This window comes from Marmota marmota, unplaced genomic scaffold, assembly GCF_001458135.2.
Source record: "Marmota marmota marmota unplaced genomic scaffold, marMar, whole genome shotgun sequence".
NCBI classification, from domain to species: Eukaryota; Metazoa; Chordata; class Mammalia; order Rodentia; family Sciuridae; genus Marmota; species Marmota marmota.
In genome coordinates, this window is record NW_026000016.1 from 2097472 (window position 1) to 2116702 (window position 19231).

Below are 19231 nucleotides of genomic sequence, written 5' to 3' on the forward strand. Positions count from 1 at the left end.
TTTTTTTTTTTCCCCCCAAGGGCTACTTGTAGCAGGCATTACACCCATAGTAAATAAGTAAGTCAATAATTGTGAAAATTATAAGCTCTCAAGAGGCAATATCTATAAAGCAAAGAGGGCAAAGTTAAAGAGAATTTTCTTAGGTTAATTTTGTGGCTCTCTATGAGTAATAACTATGTTTTTCAACAAATCATTTTTTAAAATTTGCAGTTAACTAGATACAGAGTAGTTAACAATGCTTATGTCACTTCTCATTTTTTGTTGAGTTTTCTCCGAATATATCAGACATTTGTCATTTTATAAATTATAAGAAAGCATCAGTAGAGAACATTGTAAACATTTTATAGTGATGGAACATTTATGAATGATCATTCACTCAGCAGATTTATGTAAAACACATTCACAATCTTTGTTGTTCAAATCTGTACTTGGCTGGATCACGTGTGTTTGTATTACTTAACTATTTAAATAGCTTCCATCCTTTGAATTCTATAAATATATAAATAGGTAGCTTTCAACATCACATTTTTGGCCAGATGCTAACAACATGCTGATCTTTAAGACACTACTACAAAGTAGCTTAATCCTTATCTTTTCTTTTGATTGTTGTAGAGTTGGTGAGATAAAATAATGTAGCGAGTTATAATTATTTACTGGTGTGCATGCCTTTATGTGCATTGCCCGATTGTCATGTTTTTAGAATGTATACACACCTTTCTTGTCTGTTTTGATACTTATTTTGATACTTTCGTTATTTCTCAGGGTCATAACCAAGAGGAGTATTGAATTCTTTTGTTCCAAGATAAAAATAGTTCTTTGTACTGTAAAAATAGTATATCTTTGTTATTTTAAAAAAATCAAATAATCTGAAAGAGTTGAAAGGAAAAAATAAAAAATTTACTGCTTCCTCCACATTTTATCACTGATAGCCTCTGTTAGCATTTTGCTGTTTTTTTCACTAACTTAATGTACATACATCATATACACACATACTTTACAAAACCTGGATCATTACCCACAGGATATTCTGTAACTTGCTTTATATTAGTGAATTGTATGGGTCTCATTATTTTGTGTCAGTAAATATTTTTTAACATGTCTATTCCCATATACATACAGATGTAGTCTTGTATTTTTACATACTTGTCCAGATGTTTCATTAGTGTGCATTTTCAAATGTGTAATAGCCAGGTTTAAAAACTATAAGACTGTATACCTGAAAATATTATGTGCTCCTTAAAAGACATTCATGATACTGTTTATGTTGCTGCATTTAGTATCTGTGTATAGTAATAGGTGGTTGAGTAGACCCATAGTGAAATTTTTGCTGCAGAGATTGAAGATTCCTGCCTCTCTTACCTCAATTTAAGACACTTGGGGAGCATTGATCAAGAGAAGTACTTCTATTTTGCAGATATATGGTTAATTACTTATTCATAAGTTCTTTCATTTATATTGCTCTGGTTGCCAAGCTGGAATTCAAATGTATTTTCACATAGAAGTAAATGATATATCAGTGTGTTTTCACTTGAATGCTATTAGAACTGTTGGTTGTTTTGTTTGTTTGTTTGTTTTTTAGGTTATAAAACTCAGGCCAAACTGGTTTATTTAATAGTTGTAAATATGTACTTATTTAATGACCAAGTCCAGTGTAGGCTTGGTTTAGTGTAGAGCTTGAGCAGAAGCTCAAATCATGTAGTTAGGAATCAGTTTATCTATCTCAATTTTGTTCCACTGGATTGAGTACTTTTTAAAAAAAAAATTGGGGGGGGGTTGTTGATTGGCCTTATTTTATTCATTTATTTATATGTGGTGCTGAGAATCGATCCCAGTGCCTCACACATATGAGGCAAGTGCTGTACCATTGAGCCACAACCCCAGCCCTGGACTGAGTACTTTTTACTTTCGCTTACTGCATCAATATGGCTGTAGTTGCCCCTGAACCTATATCCTTCCAGAGCTAGGAAGAAAGATTGCGCACTCTTGCTAGTTGCACAAGAAAAAGCTGGGTGTTCCTTCTTATTGTGTCTGTTTGGCTTGTTTTGAATTGTATGACCATTCTGAGATCTGTCTGGATACTTGGCTTAGGAACTTGATCTCTGCTCTCCTGTGAGCTATTGTGTGGGGAGTTTGAGGCCATCTGAATCACTTTTGACAGTGAATGAGATAAGATCCCTAAAAGAAAACCTAGGACTATTGGTAGAAAAAAAGGGGTCTGGATGCTGGTATTACATATAATTATCCACTTATCTTGTATCTCAGTAGAGTGCCCAGTGCATGATAGCTGCTCTGATGAATTTTTACTGACTGCCTGACAATAAATAAATAACACTGTTGGTGCTATATTTAAGATGTTGTAAGTTAAATGGAATTTTGTAGTTCAGCCTGGGAACTTTATTGTAGATACTTCCTAGGTGAAAATTTGACCAAAATATTAAACCATCTACTTTAAAGTGAACTTTGAGATAGACATTAACACATAAATACAGGCTTTCTTAATACTTTTCAAGCCAGTGATACTCTCAGGAGCGGGATAACAGTGTAGCCAGCAGTAATCAGGAGCTCATTTTTATGCATATGTTCAGCTAAGACGCATTTATTGAGGGCCTGTTGTGTGCCAGTTATGGCAGCATCTTGGTGTTGAGTACCTAGATGCATGACATGGCCTGGGCTCTGTCAGATGTATATGGTGTCTATTGAGAAGATGCATCCTGGGGAAAATGTGAACTACAGAATGTGAAGAACATATTCCAGATTCTGTTTTGCACTGGTGGCATTAGTGAAGGGCCCCTGGAAGACTTCATGCTTGCTCTGAGGGACAAATAAGAATGAACTAGAACAGAAGAGGTAGTGCCAGGGGTTGAGCAGTGTGGAACAGGTCTTTAAACTATATACATAGGCACCAGGATTGAGAAGTAATGCCCCCACAGAGTACTGTATGTAGTTTGGTATTGTCTGGGGCAGTGTATGTTTGTGGAGTGTGTGAACTGGAAGAGCATGGGTTCAATGGACAATGTCAAGAAAGTAGGCTGGTCATGTACAGATCATGCCAAGGAGTTTGGATTTTATCAGGAAGACAGTAGTGAATTACCAAAAGACTGTTAAGCAGTGGAAGGATTTGATCACAACGAAGCAAGAACCCTGGAAAGAACCAATACATATTTACTGATGTGAGTTCAGAAAAAAGAGCAATTGATACTATAATTTTAAAATTTGATATTAAGTGTTATACATATTGATATGTGTAGTTTAAAAATAAATATAACCATTTAAAGTCTTTGAACCTTGACAGTATCCTTTCATGAAGTTTCTAAAGTGTGAAAGAATTCTTGTACTTTAGGGATAAACAATATTGTTTTACTTTTAAAACTCCTGGAACTCTATAAATTTAACCCCTGCCTATCAATCCCTGTAGGTTCTAAAAAAAAAAAAAAAAAAAAAAATGCTTTGCACACAGTAGTCGGCATTTGTTGAATTAAATTGACCCAGTCTAAAAATAAAGTGGATCTGAAGTTCTTTTCTTATTACACACATATGCCACATCTAAACAACTGAAGCATCTATTGGGATTAAATTTGAATGTCAGAATAGGAAACTTCCAAAATAATGACTTAAAAAATAAAGTAGAAATTTATTTCTTTCTCACATAAAATATGCCTAGATGTGGTAATCAGGGGCTGTTGTTGTGATGCCATTATATCACGTAGGGCATTAGCTCCTTCCAATTTTCTGCTTCACCAGCACTACAGAATGGGCCTCATCTGCATGGTTGCAAGGTGACTAGAGCTACAGCCATATGTCTGTTTTCTAAACATACAGTAGAAAGTTCAGAAAGCACTCTTCCTTTTTAGAAGACCTCCCAAATTGTGATATATATATATATAATTTTTTTTTTCCACCAGGCAACCAGCACACTGGTTTCATTAAAGAGGTTCGTGGCATAAAAGTTAACTAGTGAGATCAAAATAAAACACACAGACTCAATTACCTTTTTCTATGACCAGGTCCAAGTCGGCTCTCACCTCTCTGGCTCATACCTCGAACCACCCAGTAGGGCAGCAAGGCTTACTCAGGGCTAGCAGGAGAGAGAGAGAGAGAGAGAGAGAGAGAGAGAGAGAGAGAGAGAGAGCGCGCGCCAGGAAGTGGCCTTTTATTGGGGAACAAGAAATTCAGGGGAAAATTCCATCCAATGAAGGTCGAGGGGGGCAGCATTCCAAGGTCAGGGTCAGTGATTGGCCTCAGGGTCAGTGGTCAGTCACACCCCCACACAGACAGGCTCTCGCACCTGGAGAGGGTGGGGAAAGCTCTGACACAGTTTAGCCAGAGCACTTCACACCCAATTCGGGAGGTGCCCAATCACGTGCGAGACTGCGATATATATATATGTGTGTGTGTGTGTGTGTGTGTGTGTGTGTGTGTGTGTGTGTGTGTTATTAGTCTGAACTTAGTCACATGGCCACATCTAGTTACAGAGAGAGTGGCATGGTGTCCTTTTATCTGGTACATTGCCACAGTGAATAAATTTGTTGTTGGTTATTGAAGAGAAGGGGTACTAATGTTGGTATATGCAAACAGTTTTTGCAGAGATAATGTGGTAGAAATCATATTTTTGAGTCATTAATACAAAAGTAGAATTTAGAGAGACTGAGCACTATGGAAAAATTGGGAAGTTTTAAAATTCTGTAATAGGAAGAAGATGATGCCTGCTATCTACTTTCCACAGTATTTTTAAAAAATATTCAGTGTACTTAGTATTGAGTTTGGCATATAGATGAATATTGCTTAGGTAGTTTGAAAGGACAAGAGAGACAAGGCCATGGAAGGCTGATGCCATCAAAAAGTATGACAGTAGTATTTCACCTGTGGTACAACTTTGTGGAGTGGTATCAGTTTGTCTTCTAATAGACGATTATAATTAGAAGGAAAAATTTAAGCCTTTATGCAGTTACTATATTTTAATAACTATAAATTAGTTTTTATCTGCTTTGTCAGGTAATATGGAAACAAACTTTATATTCTCATAATGTAATTATTATAGATTTACTATTTTTATCTCCTCATAGTTTTTAAAATGTGTTTTTTAGAAAAAGCGAATTGTTAGGGGCTGGGGTTGTGGCTCAGCGGTAGAGTGCTCGCCTAGCACGTGTGAGGCCTTGGTTTCAATTCTCAGCACCACATAAAAATTAATTAATAAAAAATAGGTATTGTGTCCAACCACAACAAAAAACAAAATATTAAAAAATAAAAAAACAAATTGTTAGACAAACAACCATAAAGTAGCATTTCTCTTGCATTAGTTTTCCAGCTTCTAACCAGTGAATTAGAGAGAGGAGACCAAAATCTGTGTCAAAAAATGGCAAATAGTGAAAGACCTATCCTTTTCTCCAAATGCTCTTAGAGTGTTAAAGACGGGAAGTATCTTTTGAATTTGTTTGGATTATCTTCTTTCATATTAGACAAAACAAGTAATAAATATCCTGGAAGGAAGCAATTCTATCCCGTATCCCTCTATTTCTCTCTTTCATCCCAAGGTTTGATAGCAAGGTCTGGAAAGTTTTTCCCTTCATCAATGCTCATCTCTTGGGATTTCATTTTAGTTTTCACTTAATTTTTTTATAGTAGAGGATAAGCCATATAGTTGTTGTCATTTGTGAAGATATCTCCTTCTTATGTTACTCTGAATCTTTAAAACTTCTTCTTAAATTAATTCCTCAGATGAATTGTAATAGCTCAAAATTTTCTCACAGGCCAAATTTCTTTGCTTTAGCAATCACAAAATAACAATCATTATTAGTATTTTTCTATTTAATTTATAATATTTAGGATAAAAGGTAGGCAGTGAACAGAAATTTTAATAATTACTAAGCATCTCCTATTGCTAGTATTTTATAGACTTTATTTCATTTACTTTTTTTATGGCTTATGGAAACTGTTTTTATGTGCATTTCATTGATGAAGAAACTGCAACTTAGAGAGGATAAGTAAATTTTCCAAGACTGCATGACTGGTGAATGTCAGATCCAGAATTTGAACTTGAATTTTTCTGACTCCCTGCTTTTGCACTATAGAGTGCTGATTTGTACAGGACTTTAATTGTGGTGAACCTACTAGCCATATGTAGCAATTAAGTTAATTAAGATGAAATTAAATTAGAGAATCAGTTCCTCAGTTACATCGGTCACATGAAAATGCTTCATCTCTGTCCACATGTGGGTAGCAGCTACCATGCTGGTCAGGGCAGATGCAGAACATTTCCATCATCATAGAAAGTTCTACTGGATAGAGCTGTTCTACTAGAGTTTTGAGTTAATTCTAATTTGAATACCTATATTTAGAAACACATCTTTTTAGAAACCTGTATGCCCCTTGAAATTGAGACTTCTACATACTCAGGATAGAAGGTATAGCAGTGTCATGCAGTGTTCTGTGGTCTCTGACAAAAGTGTCTTATTGAATTGTCTTTACTCTTTGTATTTTTCCAAGGAAGCTTCAGGTTGGGGGTAGGGGGTTGGGAGGATGAGTGAAAAGAAAGGGGACTTTCTTAGACACTTATTGGAAACGTGTCTTAATTTCCTTTCTCAGGATCCTCTTCAAAATTCATTGCCTCCTTTTGCCTGAATTTCACCATATTATCTGATATAATATCTTTATTTTTCATTCCATGTAAAATCCCTCAGTGTGCTTCTTTTTTTTCACATTATTTAGTATCTTCTTTCCTGTACCATTTCTCCAGCTCTGTGCTATCTTTTGTTGAAATATAATGTTTCCATTTTCGTAAGATGCAGTACCAAGGACATCATCAGTTAACAGATCTCAAACATTTCCTATCTGCATTCTGGCTGATGGTTTCTTTTATTTAGTCTGATGTTAGTAATTAAAACATGTCTTGACCTCAAATAATTGTTTTTTGGTTGACTATTAGCTAAACTTCTAAGGAGGTTTTCTAAGGAAATTAAATAGATCTTTGAAAAATGTATTAAAGTATTTTTATTTTATTCATAAATATAATTATTAGTGATTTTGAAATGCAAACCCCTTTTTAAGAACTGAGAAATATACTTTGCTAACAGTGATAAAAATATGACAATGATTTTAAAGTCAGAATTCTTATAGGTCTATTTGTACTTAGTGCTTTTATTCCAAAGTAAGCTGTCACTTTGGATGACAATAAATAGACATTTGATATATTCAACTGATCTCTCATTTCACAACTAGATGTCAGTGTCAACATACCTGATTAATTATGTTAGATGTGATCATAATGGGGTAATCTAAATATTTACTCAACCTATACAAGATATAGATCAGAAAATAAATGATAAAAAAGGAAAATAATTTTTAAAGACTACTTATTTCAAAGTGGAATGATTAATTCTGCATTTATATTTTAAAATTTCTCCCACATGAACAATTAAAATTTTTCATCTAGTTGATTAGGAAAGCCAGGTAGAGTATGAATTTGTGTCTTTTTACTCTGCCAACCAGAAGTTCTTCCCTGCAGCTTTCCCAGAAATGGTAATCAGTAAGAAGGAAAATTATTGTTCTTTACATGTAAATTTGCCTTTTAAAATTCAGTCCTCCTAAATTGAAGTATGGTATCTTTATCCTTTCCTTATAGATCCAATCTGACAATCTTTTTAAAATAATGTGTCTTGTGTTTCTGTAATTAGGATGGCCTACCTTTTCTTTTTAACCTATGCCTTCTGTTGATAAATATGAAATCCAGAATAATAACTGAAATGTCATGAGTAAAATCCGGGCAAAGTAATAGATCACAGTACTGTATATCCCTCCTTCTACTGTATTACCAAAAAATCCTAGTGGGTCTCTTTTCCTAGTTCTCTTTCTCCTTTGAGAATAACTACTCTTGAGTCATTTAAGTGAGAGAACTCACGTAGACAATAGTGTATAGGATTATATCAACTTTGATATTTTAAAATACATTTCAAAATCACAGATTTTCAGAGACTGTAGATTTAAACTGCATGCTAGAAAATATGAGAATAACTTATTTTTCGAGCACAGTTTAGATTTTTACAAAATGATAAACTTTCTTTCTGTTTCCCACTGTTTTTATAAGTTTAATTTTTTTCTTAGAAACACACCCATACTCCAAAACAGTTCTGTTCTGAAGGGCAAGTTGAATTAATGTCAGTGATGTCTGAGTACTATAGGATGAGCATCTCTAATCCAAAATCCACAGTGCTCCAAAATCCAAAACTTTTTAACTACCAACATATCACCACAAGTGGAAAATCCCACACCTGACCCTATGTGATTGTACAGTCAAAATGCAGATGCACTAAACGTTCTGTATGAAATTTGTGTATGAGGTGTATATGAAACATAAGTGAAACATTTGTGTTTAGACTTGCTTATTATCCCCAAGCTGTTTTATTAAGCACATGCAAATATTCTGAAATCCAGAACATTTTTGGTTCCACACATGTAGAATAAGGAATACTTAACCTTATATTCATTTTTTTCTAATGGAAATGACTTTTTAGCTTATGCAGTAGATTCTAATTTTATAACAGTCTAAAATCTGTGCATCAATTCACTGAAAAAGTATACTTGCTTATTGGCTTTAAAAATCCATTCTTTCCTGAGAAAGAATTTTTAGCTCATCAGTTTTTGGAACTCCATATGAAACATTCATTTGGCAGTTGCTTTTTGTCAGGTTTTATGACCTCCAGGCACATAATACAAGAACATAAAATTGATTATTGAGTATGGTATAGATTCAGCACAACACTCTGGATTTTCAGTCTCTGAAAAGATGAAAGTCATGTTAACCAACTCTAGGCAATCACTGTTTGCTGCATATATTGTGGAAATGCAAGCAGACTACATCATAATGAATCTTAGTTAGCAAAACAATAAAAAACTACAATAAGTTCACTTAATTCTGTGCTCTCTTATAGTGATTAGTAACTTATTTCTTGACCTGAATTACAACAATTTTGTGATTTTACAAATTAATTCTTGGATACTAATATGTTTTTGTTCAGAAGTCTTATTTATGTTTTAAGATCTCTCTGATGCCTTTAAAAAAGATAGAATGTATAACACTAACTTGAACTAAGGTAGAAAACTAGTTATTGAATTTAAATTCAATTGGAGGCAGCTGTCTATGGTATAAACTAGACCTCAAAGTTTCCAGTGACCTATAAATAAGGCACAGAGACCTTTAAAGACCTATAAATAAGGCATAGAGACCTATAAATAAGGCACAGAGACTTTTCAGCAGGATACCTAGCTGAATTTTATACCTACCTAAGTGACTTAAGCCTAGAAAGTGCTTGGTAAATACTTATTTGGAGACATTTATGCCCCACCCCACCTGTTTTTCTCTATGGCCTCATCTCTTTTAGGCCTCAGTGTGAGGTAGCTCCTTAGACCTTAATTTTTTTCCACTTTTTAATGTTTGGGCTAAACTAAGCTAACCATTTATCAGAAAATGGTTATTAAAGAAATAACTATTTGGATCTGTTATTATAATAATGTTATGTTCTCTGTGATGATTTTGTTGTCTCAAATACTTTTATTTTTAAAACTCTTCACATTTTGTCCTGTTTTGGGACAGGATCTGCACATAATTGGGTTTATACATATTTTAGGGCTAAGGATCATAATTTCAAAATATAGCAGCAGCTACAATTACACAGTTCAAATTTTGACTGTCATTAAAGAATATGTTAAAATTCTCTGTATCCGAAATCATTTTGAAAATGCTTTTCTTCAGCAGAAGACAGATGGACAGTGAAAACATGCCTTTTAATTGCGTCCCTTGTTCTTATATTCTGTCCTGGTCTTTCATGAGTTTTTGTCTGTGAATCTTTTACATTTGGACACCAATTAATTGTTCACTTGTAAAAACTTCTCAGAACTTCAAGCAGGTAAATTTTGTAGTATGTAAATTATATCCCAAGCTATTAGAAACACCTAAAAGCATTTTCAGTAGTATTATGAAGCAGCTTTGTTTTAATGTGAGAAGGTGAAGAACACATGGTAATTTATTTATATAAAGTTCCAAATATTGTGACTTTTAGAACATTCTATACTTTTCTTTTTTGATCTGTTTTAACATAGGAAGACTTCCTATTTGACTCATAATCATATATCTTAATGACAGAGAAAGTAAATATGAGGTAATGACTAAAATTTGAATCTTATTTTTAGCATTGGAATGCTGTTACAGAGATGAATCAGAGTACATACTCAAATATTCTACTTCATGCCTGGTTCCTCCTTTCCTAGTTTTCCATTGAGGTCTGAAATCTGGCTAACTAATTGAGTAAGTAAGGAAATATACTATACTAAATTCGGCTGTTTTGACTTTTCTCTGATGAGCAAATGAGATTAAGATCTTTTCTTTTAAGATATTCCATTTATCGTTACAGAAAGCTGTATACCTGCACAAGTGGTGGCTGCCGTTGATGTAAATACAGTTGCTAATGAAGTATACAAGTATAATTTTCCTCACACACAGTTACTGGCAAAGACAATTGAAGTGAGTTATTATTCTTATTTCATTATGTTTATAGCAAGGAAAACATGCTTAAAAATACTGTCAAATATTGGTTTCTGGTAGCTTAATTGGAAGGTAAGTCATCTAAATTTAAAAGAAATTACGAGAAAGAAATTACTATATTATATTCTGTCAGATGATAGACCACAAAATTTCATGCAAACCACTGTGTATCTTATGTGTAATCAACAAGGAAAAAAATGGCAAGTGAGAAAAATATACCCCATAATGTTTGGTCAGGAGAGGAGACATGAAAACCCCAAGTCACTAGGCTGAAAGCTCCATTGAAACCTGTGTATGCATCCTGCTCACCCTGAAGGTGAGAGTGTGGATAAGGGACAGAGGCCTGCTCTAAGGTTAAATGGTCCAGCGGCTTTTTACCAACAACACTATGGCAGCAAGTACCTGAATGGAAGCTGCCACTGCTTCTCCCCATCTTTTAGCAAATTCCTGCATTCAAGTGGCCTCTAATAAAAAAAAAAAATGAATAATAATTGGAAAGGAACCAATTTGAGGCTATACTTATTTTTAAAGGAAATAAGATATGTAAACAAACAAGCAGAATATGCAATAGAAAAATGATGGTAAGAAGCAGAAGAAAATTTCAAACAAGTCTCCATGATCTTCAATCACTAAATAAAACCTATCTTAAGATATCAGATAAATATATGCAAAGAGCAATGATAAGGTTTGAAAAGTATAAAAGGTCTGGAAAGAAAGAGGAGCAAAATAAAACCATTATAGAAATGAAAGTCTTGCCAGAGTAGCAAAAAGCAAAGTAGACCATACTCTAAATAGACTCTTAAAGAATGGAGCTTGAGAAAAATAAAGCAAAATAAAATGAAGACAGATCAGAATGTTGAAAAGTAAATGATACCTACTGAAGACAAAAATGATCCATGATAAATATAATCAGTGCTTCTGATGAAGATAGTAAATTAAATGGAACAAAAATATTTTATAGAAGCAGATGAAAAATTTATAAAATAAAACATCCAAGAATTCACAGATTTATTACTTACTCTAGCTAAGCAAGAGCTGAATCAAAATAGATAATCCAAGCATGAAGCCACCACATTAGAAAGAAATGATGATTAGAAAAAGGATAAGAATGTTGTAAAGCTTTGCAGTGTCGTGATGATAATGTCTGTAATTGGAGTGAGAAGGGGCACTAAGACTCAACAAATATGTTTATAGCAGATAAATGAAGCTATCAATATTTTAAGACATTATTTAATGTTTTTGTCAGGAACTCAGCAGAGCTGAGAAAGAGAAAGCTGAGCCTTTGCCTCCTTAACATTATGGTGTGAGTGAGACTCCAAAACTAGAGAAAATGCCTATTCCCTGTATTCCCTGTGTCCCTGTGGGTCAGTGTAAATGTCAGGCCATCTCAATGATGAGAAGCCCCTGCATTAAGGGGAGAGTGAGTGAGGAGTGTGAGGAGTAGAAAAGTGCTGAGCCCTGAATTTGGGGAGAACTGTCTTCAAGGTTTCCTTTTCCTTTCCCTTTCCCTGGAAGGAGTTCTTTGGTAGGGCATTTCTACCCAAGGTCTCAATCAAAGAGAATTAGAAATGGAAGTTCTGGAATTAGGAATGCAAGGTGTGAAGAGCATGATAGTTCAGGAGGGCTCTGAACTATCAGAGATCAGAACTGTGACTCCTTTGAGAAACTGCCATGCAGTATTGACTGTGCCAGCTCTGGGGTGAGGAAAACAGGTCTTCCCTGGGAGGCTGCCTAGGAAAGCCTTTGTAATTAATTGCCTATGGTTAGGCCTGAAAGAGCACACATAGGTTTTTACCCAAGGATAGAATGTCTCAGTCTAAAATATAACTGGTGATAAAGCTAAAATCAATAAGTTGTCTAGACAGCAAGTGGGAAATTACTAGTCAATCGTGTCCAAAGTTTATTTAAGCAGAAGCCTCTTCTGCTGTGTTCATTGTTGTATTCCTAGACCTAGCACAATGCCTGGCATATAATAGGTACTAGAAATATTGATGAACTAATTTATGAACATTGCTTTTTATTAGACCTTTATAATTATACTTAATATTTTGGTTAAGTTTGACAAAATAAAACATGCAAGGAATTTGATTTCAATTCCCTTTCTTCTCACTTTCCCGCCCCTCCTCCCTCCCTTTATTCTTTCTCCTCTCCTATATTGATCTTCCTTTCATTCATTTATTTATTTATTTTTGATTAGTATTTTCTACACATAATAAAGTGAAATTCTTTTTGGTATGTTTATATGTGTATGTAACATTATATTGTTAAATTCATTCCATATTTCTTCCCCTTTCCCTTCTTTCCAACTCTCACCCTCCCCCTTGCTCTCCTCCTCCTACTCTGTTGATCGACCCTATATCTTTGTGATATGAACAAATATTGTATCTAAAAAATGAACAAAGACATAACAGAAAAATGATAATAAAAGATAAAAGGTGTTTCAAAATTAGTATTAGATAAGATGGATTTCAAGGCCAAAAACATTTTAGAGTCTTAGAAAGTTACTTTATAATTATATTTGGTACAATCCTCAAGAAAGGTTTAATTGTTGTGAGTATATGTGGGTAAAATAGCATCAGAGTTGGTAGGGCAGGACATGATAACAAATACTCCTCAATAAATTTTTATTGAATCAGTATGATATGCTGCAAAATAAGAAAACCATTGTCTTATGAATATTAACTTAGTCCTAAATAAAATATGAACAAAGAGATCAGAAGCTCATTAAAGGAATAATATAACATGACCAAAGGGGATTATGTTTTGGGAATGTGGTAGGTTAAAATTAGGAATTCTATTAATATTATTCAGCATAGTAATAATTGGAAAGAACAAAACTATCAGAAAACATTTGACAGAATTCATTTTCTTTTTCTAAATGTTTTAAATTTCTCCTAATAAAATTAGGGGAAAAAATGAGTACTGCCTCAAGATACATGTCACTTATTGCCTTCTATATGTGTTATTGACCTTGAATACAATGGAGACAGCTGACAATTCCCAAGTTAACTCTTCAAAGAACTCAGTGTAAAGATTATCCTGCTTCATCCATGTACTTGAACTTCTCAGAAGTGAGTTATAATTAGGAAGGTTATGGTTCTGGGCTGATCTCTTTAAATTTATAAAGATGTATATGAAGAGTATTTAATGAGAGTTGGCGAACACTTGACTTGTGCTTCTTTATCTTCTGATATATAAAAAATGAGCAAATTTAGGATCATTCTAATTACTCTTATCTATAATCTTTTGAAATGTTTTGACTGCACACAGCTGCAAAACAATGAAATAATTGTAGATTCTGAAAATGAGCCCATTTTATATATGGTGGTATATTAACAGAGGCTTCCATGTTAGGGATGGACACTGATCAGTGTATCTTTCACATTAGCTAATTAAAAACTATTACTGATAGATAGGTACCTAAAAACTTCTTAGATTCTATGCTAGTGATCATCATTAATTGTAAAATAAAGTTCTCCATGTTTAACTCAGAAAACAAATCAGTGTTATACATGAGACATCACAGAGGAAACAGGTACTTAAGATGAAGTAAATTTTTTTTCCACCTCTGTCTTGGATGTCTCAGGACCTTGTGAGAGGTCACCTAATTTCTCACAGCTTTAGTTTACTACCTTACTTCCTCATAAGATTGCTTTGGGAAGTTAGTTTTACTGGAGTTGATTTGAAAAGTATTATGTTATATAAACGGTTATGATTTTTGATATATTTAGTCAGAATTGGTTAGCATTTTTCATTCTTCCTCATTCTGTGTTTTTCTGATTTTTTTTTTGTTTGTTTGGTTTTTTTTTTTTTTTTTTGGCTAAATGTGCATTCCTTAGGGCATTACACTGGAAGAGTTTGACAAATTATCTTTCAATATGATTTTAATGAGCCCACCATGTCAGCCATTCACAAGGTATGTATAATGCATAGTAGTCTGTATAATTTCTCTGTTCCGGAAGACCGTCAGCTGTATTTCATAGCTTTGAAATTTTTTATAAATAATTTATTTCATCTATTCATATTTATAATTCAGCATTAATCATAAAGTAAATGACTATTACAGTCAGATGATCAAAATGCTTTTATCAACAGTAGATATGCATGACTGCTTTATATCTGCCTAACCTGCAACATTTATTTCTGGCCCATGTTAGTGAGCATTCTGTCACTGTTACCAAAATTTTCCACAAGAACAACATGGAGTAGGAGAAGTTTATTTGGGGCTCATAGTTTCAGAGGTTCAGTTCATGGTTGGCCAACTCATTGCTTTAGGCCTGAGGTAAGGCAGAGCATCATGGCAAAAGAATGTGGCAGCTCAGAACATAGTGGCCAGGAAGCAGAGAAAGGGGAAGAGGCTGCAGGGAAGATGTACCCTTCCAAGACATATAGCCCCAGTGACACACCTCCTCCAGCCACCCCATTTGACACCCAGTTAATCTACTCAAAATAGGTTGTATTGATGAGGTGACAATTCTCATAATAATTTTATCTCTGAATGTCCCTGCACTAATACAGGAACTTTTGGGGGATACCTTATATCCAAACCATAACATGGCCCAAACAATCTTAACTTATTTAAACTATTGAGCATTCAGAATATCTTTCTAATACTGGTTAATGAAAGTGAATTATCATAATATACAGTCAAGTCATAATTACTTAATGTAAAATTCAAAAGCTAGTCTAGCATGCATTTGTGTATTTTATATTTCTTAAAATTGATATCTGCATTTAATATTGTGAATTTTTCACAGCTACATTATAATTTCATTAAGGAATTAAATAATATTTATTTGATTATATGTTTCAAGGAATTATAGTATAAATGAAATATCTTTCCCCCTTTTTTTGCATGCTGGGGATTGAATTCAGGATTTTGCATATGATAGGCAAGTGCTCTACCACCAAGTTACAACCACAGTCCTCAAATGAAATCTTGACTAATTCATCTTTGCTTAAATATTTTTAATACTAGTAATTTAAGTTATTTTAAATAGTAATAATCACCTAAGTGCATTACATAGAGCATATCATTTAATAAGCTTATGGGATAGGCATTATTGTTACATTTTATAAGTGAGAAACTGAGCTATAGAAAGGTTAAGTCACTTTCCTACAACAACAAAATTAGTGAATATCAGAGTCGGGGTTTATTAATCGTTTTATACATTCCTGTTTTAATATGTTTACTTTTTAAGTGGAAGAACATCCAGTAAATATTCGGACTCAAATGAATATTCTTATATTTTAGTAGCTCACTAGGAAACTAATTCCCCAAGGATTTATTGTGTACCTAAATGCCATACATTGTTTTTGATGCTGGAGTTCCTGTCCTTAGGGAGCTTATAGTTTAATGTGAATTACTGGCAAATAATCATCTTATAATGTGATGTAAATCATATACTAAAAAAATATTGGAAGCCCTGAGAGAGTAAGCCTAGAGCATAAAATGGCTCATTGTGTACTAGGTAACATTTTTGTATACTAGACATTATTACAGAGGTGATGTCTGAGCTGTATCTGAAAGACAATGAGGAGTTTACCTGAGAAGGCAGAAGATATTCCATATAAAGGTGGTTCTAGGTATATATGAATTAGGTAGGATATACAGAACAGAATGCAGCCCCAGCACAATGAAGCATTCGTGTATTACTGCAGTGGGCCCCCAGTATCTTTCCTGCTACCCCACATACCATGACTGCATTAGCTCAGCTCTGGCTGCTGAGGGCAGCAGTAACTGATTCTGTAGTTATCATTTGGAACACAGAGGAAAGGGACAGAATGTGAAGAAACAAACATTTCTGAGAAATCTGTTCAAATCCACTCTAATCCCTTTGCAAATCTTCAGTCCACTGATGGTTTTGGCCCTCCTCTCAGGAATGAACAAACTAAGTGATGTCAAGTAACTTATCTAATACTAAGAGGCTAATAAGTAGCAAGGTTTTAAACCCTGATCCTCTATTCCTAATTTGCAGGCCCAATCCAAGTCTTCCTTTCTACTTGACCCTTGATCATATTTTGAATTTTATGAAGTGTAATTGCTAGCCCAGATAATGCCTGTTGATATAACCCGTCCTGACCCTAGTTGGTTTAACCATGTTGCAACTCCTGCTTATAGAATAGTTTTCAGCTTAAGTCTGTATTTACATTGGACAAGATTGTCTAGTCATCTTATTATTTAATCTGCTTAAATGATGATTATCACTGTGCCATCAACTCCAAGTTACCACCCTAAGCAAACAGCTTATCTGAATTCTTATTGTCTCTTTTGGAACTGAGCAAGATGTCACCAGCAATTGTATATGTGTATTTTTCCTAAACAAAGTGATTTTAAGAGAATAATTGGTTTTATTACTCATTGACTTATTATTATTATTCTTTGCTTTGTGTGAATTACTTTGACATATTGCTTTGTAAAAATAAATTTTAGATTTGTTTATTAGATCTGTAAGGCTTTTTTCTTTTTAATTAAATTAAATGAATAAATGCATTTTGTTTATGACAGCAACAGAAATGATCATTTTTTGTCTGTGAGAGGACCAGCTTTAATTCTCAGTTTTGACCTTTTAGAAGTGATTTGATATATTTATATAAAATTCTTCATAATTTTTTTTTGTTTTCTTTGTTCCTTTAGAATTGGCTTACAGGGTGATATGATTGATCCAAGGACAAATAGCTTCTTATACATTCTAGATATTCTCCCAAGGTAAAAACTTACATTCTTGTCCAAATTTATCTTATACTGAAGACTATGGGTCTAGAAGAATGTAGGTTTCATTTCGTAGAAATTAGTAGTTTATAAATATTCCCTTTAGATACTATGCATACCATTTATTGTCTTATGCCATGACTAATAGAATAACTACAAATGTTTTTTGATTTCACACTTGCCATGACAGTGAGTGACAGGGAGTTACAACTTAACTAGCTAATTCTATTGCCTCTGTTCATAATGGTAATGCAAATGATGCTTTTGTTAGTGAATACTGTTGCCCATGGCCTAGAAATTTGTGTTAACCCTAGACATTCTCATGCCATGTGAGTGGCAGTCCTTTGAATTGTATAATGCAAAGGCTTTGCACAAACCCATATTTTGAGATGAGCTTCAGTGGAAATTAACATTTAAAGTGTAAACTTTATCAAGCATGCCATGTTTATGGAGAAAAACCAAAAAAAAAAATTGAGTTGTTTCCATCATATACATTTTTATAAAAAGTTCAGAAAATTATTTAACCTTATAGTTCCCACAAATAATGATTTTCTTTACTTTTTAATTCTTAGTAGTTAAATATTTAATATTCCATTTGTTTTCTTTTTTTTAGATTACAAAAATTACCAAAGTATATTCTTTTAGAAAATGTTAAAGGTTTTGAAGTATCTTCTACCAGGTAAAAAATGTATTCGTCTTTTCTACATCTTGGTGTATTTTATAGTAGGAACTATTGTGAAATAAAGAACTCAAAGATAAACACATACAATCTGGCATTTTATATGTACTAAATATTTTATTTATTAGTATTGCTTGTGACTAATAATATAAAAGGTATTACAGAGGATTTTCTAGAAGGCTGTGCTAGAGACTTACAAAGTTTTGTTCTACTGATTGTCCTCCATTTTGATATGTTTGAATTTTTCCAGAATGAGCATTGAATTTCATGGGAATGATTTTTCTCAATATTAGTCATTTATATTGGTGACTGTTGATTTTGAAACAGAAGTGTTTTTTATCAAGAACTAGTCCTGTTGATGGGCATTTCCTGCTCTACAGTTAGACATTAGAAGAAGCCTTGCATCAGGATTTTGTCAGATGGTAGCCCAGGTGGGCAGAAGTCATCCGTCCGAGTCCTTGATTCACCTGCTGTCCATCATACCAGTGTTCTCATCTGATCTGCTACCAGGAAGATATAGTTTTAGTACCCATGGAAAATCCATCATCAATAGATTAGCAATTCAAACTTTTCATCAATTTAGATACATTATCTGGCATCTTTTACTTATAAGAGAATTATCTGTGTCTTTTTATTAAAATATAAATTTTCAGATACTGGAACTGAAATTAAGATAATTATCTTTCTAAACAGCTTGAGTGCAGTTACAATTTTCACTTACAATGAAGCTTTCTATACACTATTTTATATAAGAACCCCACTTGCAAGAAAAGGGTGAAAATTCTACTCTTTCTTTTCTCTTTTCAGAGACATGTTGATAAAAACAATAGAAAATTGTGGCTTTCAGTACCAAGAATTTCTGTTGTCTCCAACCTCTGTAGGTACAACAATTATAATCCATTATATAAATTATAATTTAAAGGCTTTTTACCCCAATGTAAATTTTATTCAATAAACAGAATAGCTTTATAATATTTTATGCAAATTCTGAAATTATGTCAGACAGGGATCTTACTTTCTAAACACTGTAGTACATACATACAGATATGTATTGGAGCTCAGAAAGAATATGTTTTTATTTTATTTTTCCTGCACTGGGAATTGAACCCAGGACCTTGTACATGCTAGGTAAATGTTCTATCACTGAAGCAATGTATTATTCTTTTGAAAAATAAAGGATAGCACATTTTGGAAATATATAAATGTGGCATTTACAAACTAGGTGTGTTATCTAGATAATGCCTGAAAGTAATCCAAAATAGAAAAGGAAATGAACCATATGATAATTTTCCAATTATACTTTTTA

At 33.5% G+C, this 19231-nt stretch overlaps 1 protein-coding gene across 7 annotated transcripts in view; it reads left to right on the forward strand.

Moving 5' to 3' along the window:
* Trdmt1 (tRNA aspartic acid methyltransferase 1) overlaps positions 1–19231 on the forward strand; it is a 57829-nt gene that overhangs the window by 24262 nt on the left and 14336 nt on the right. For all 7 annotated transcript variants that reach the window (XM_048809046.1, XM_048809047.1, XM_048809048.1 and 4 more), the window contains 5 exons: positions 10404–10513; positions 14374–14450; positions 17172–17243; positions 17860–17925; positions 18733–18802. In XM_048809046.1, coding sequence (XP_048665003.1) covers positions 14413–14450; positions 17172–17243; positions 17860–17925; positions 18733–18802 — 246 coding nt within the window. In that variant the 5' untranslated portion in view covers positions 10404–10513; positions 14374–14412. The remainder of the gene's footprint in view (positions 1–10403; positions 10514–14373; positions 14451–17171; positions 17244–17859; positions 17926–18732; positions 18803–19231) is intronic.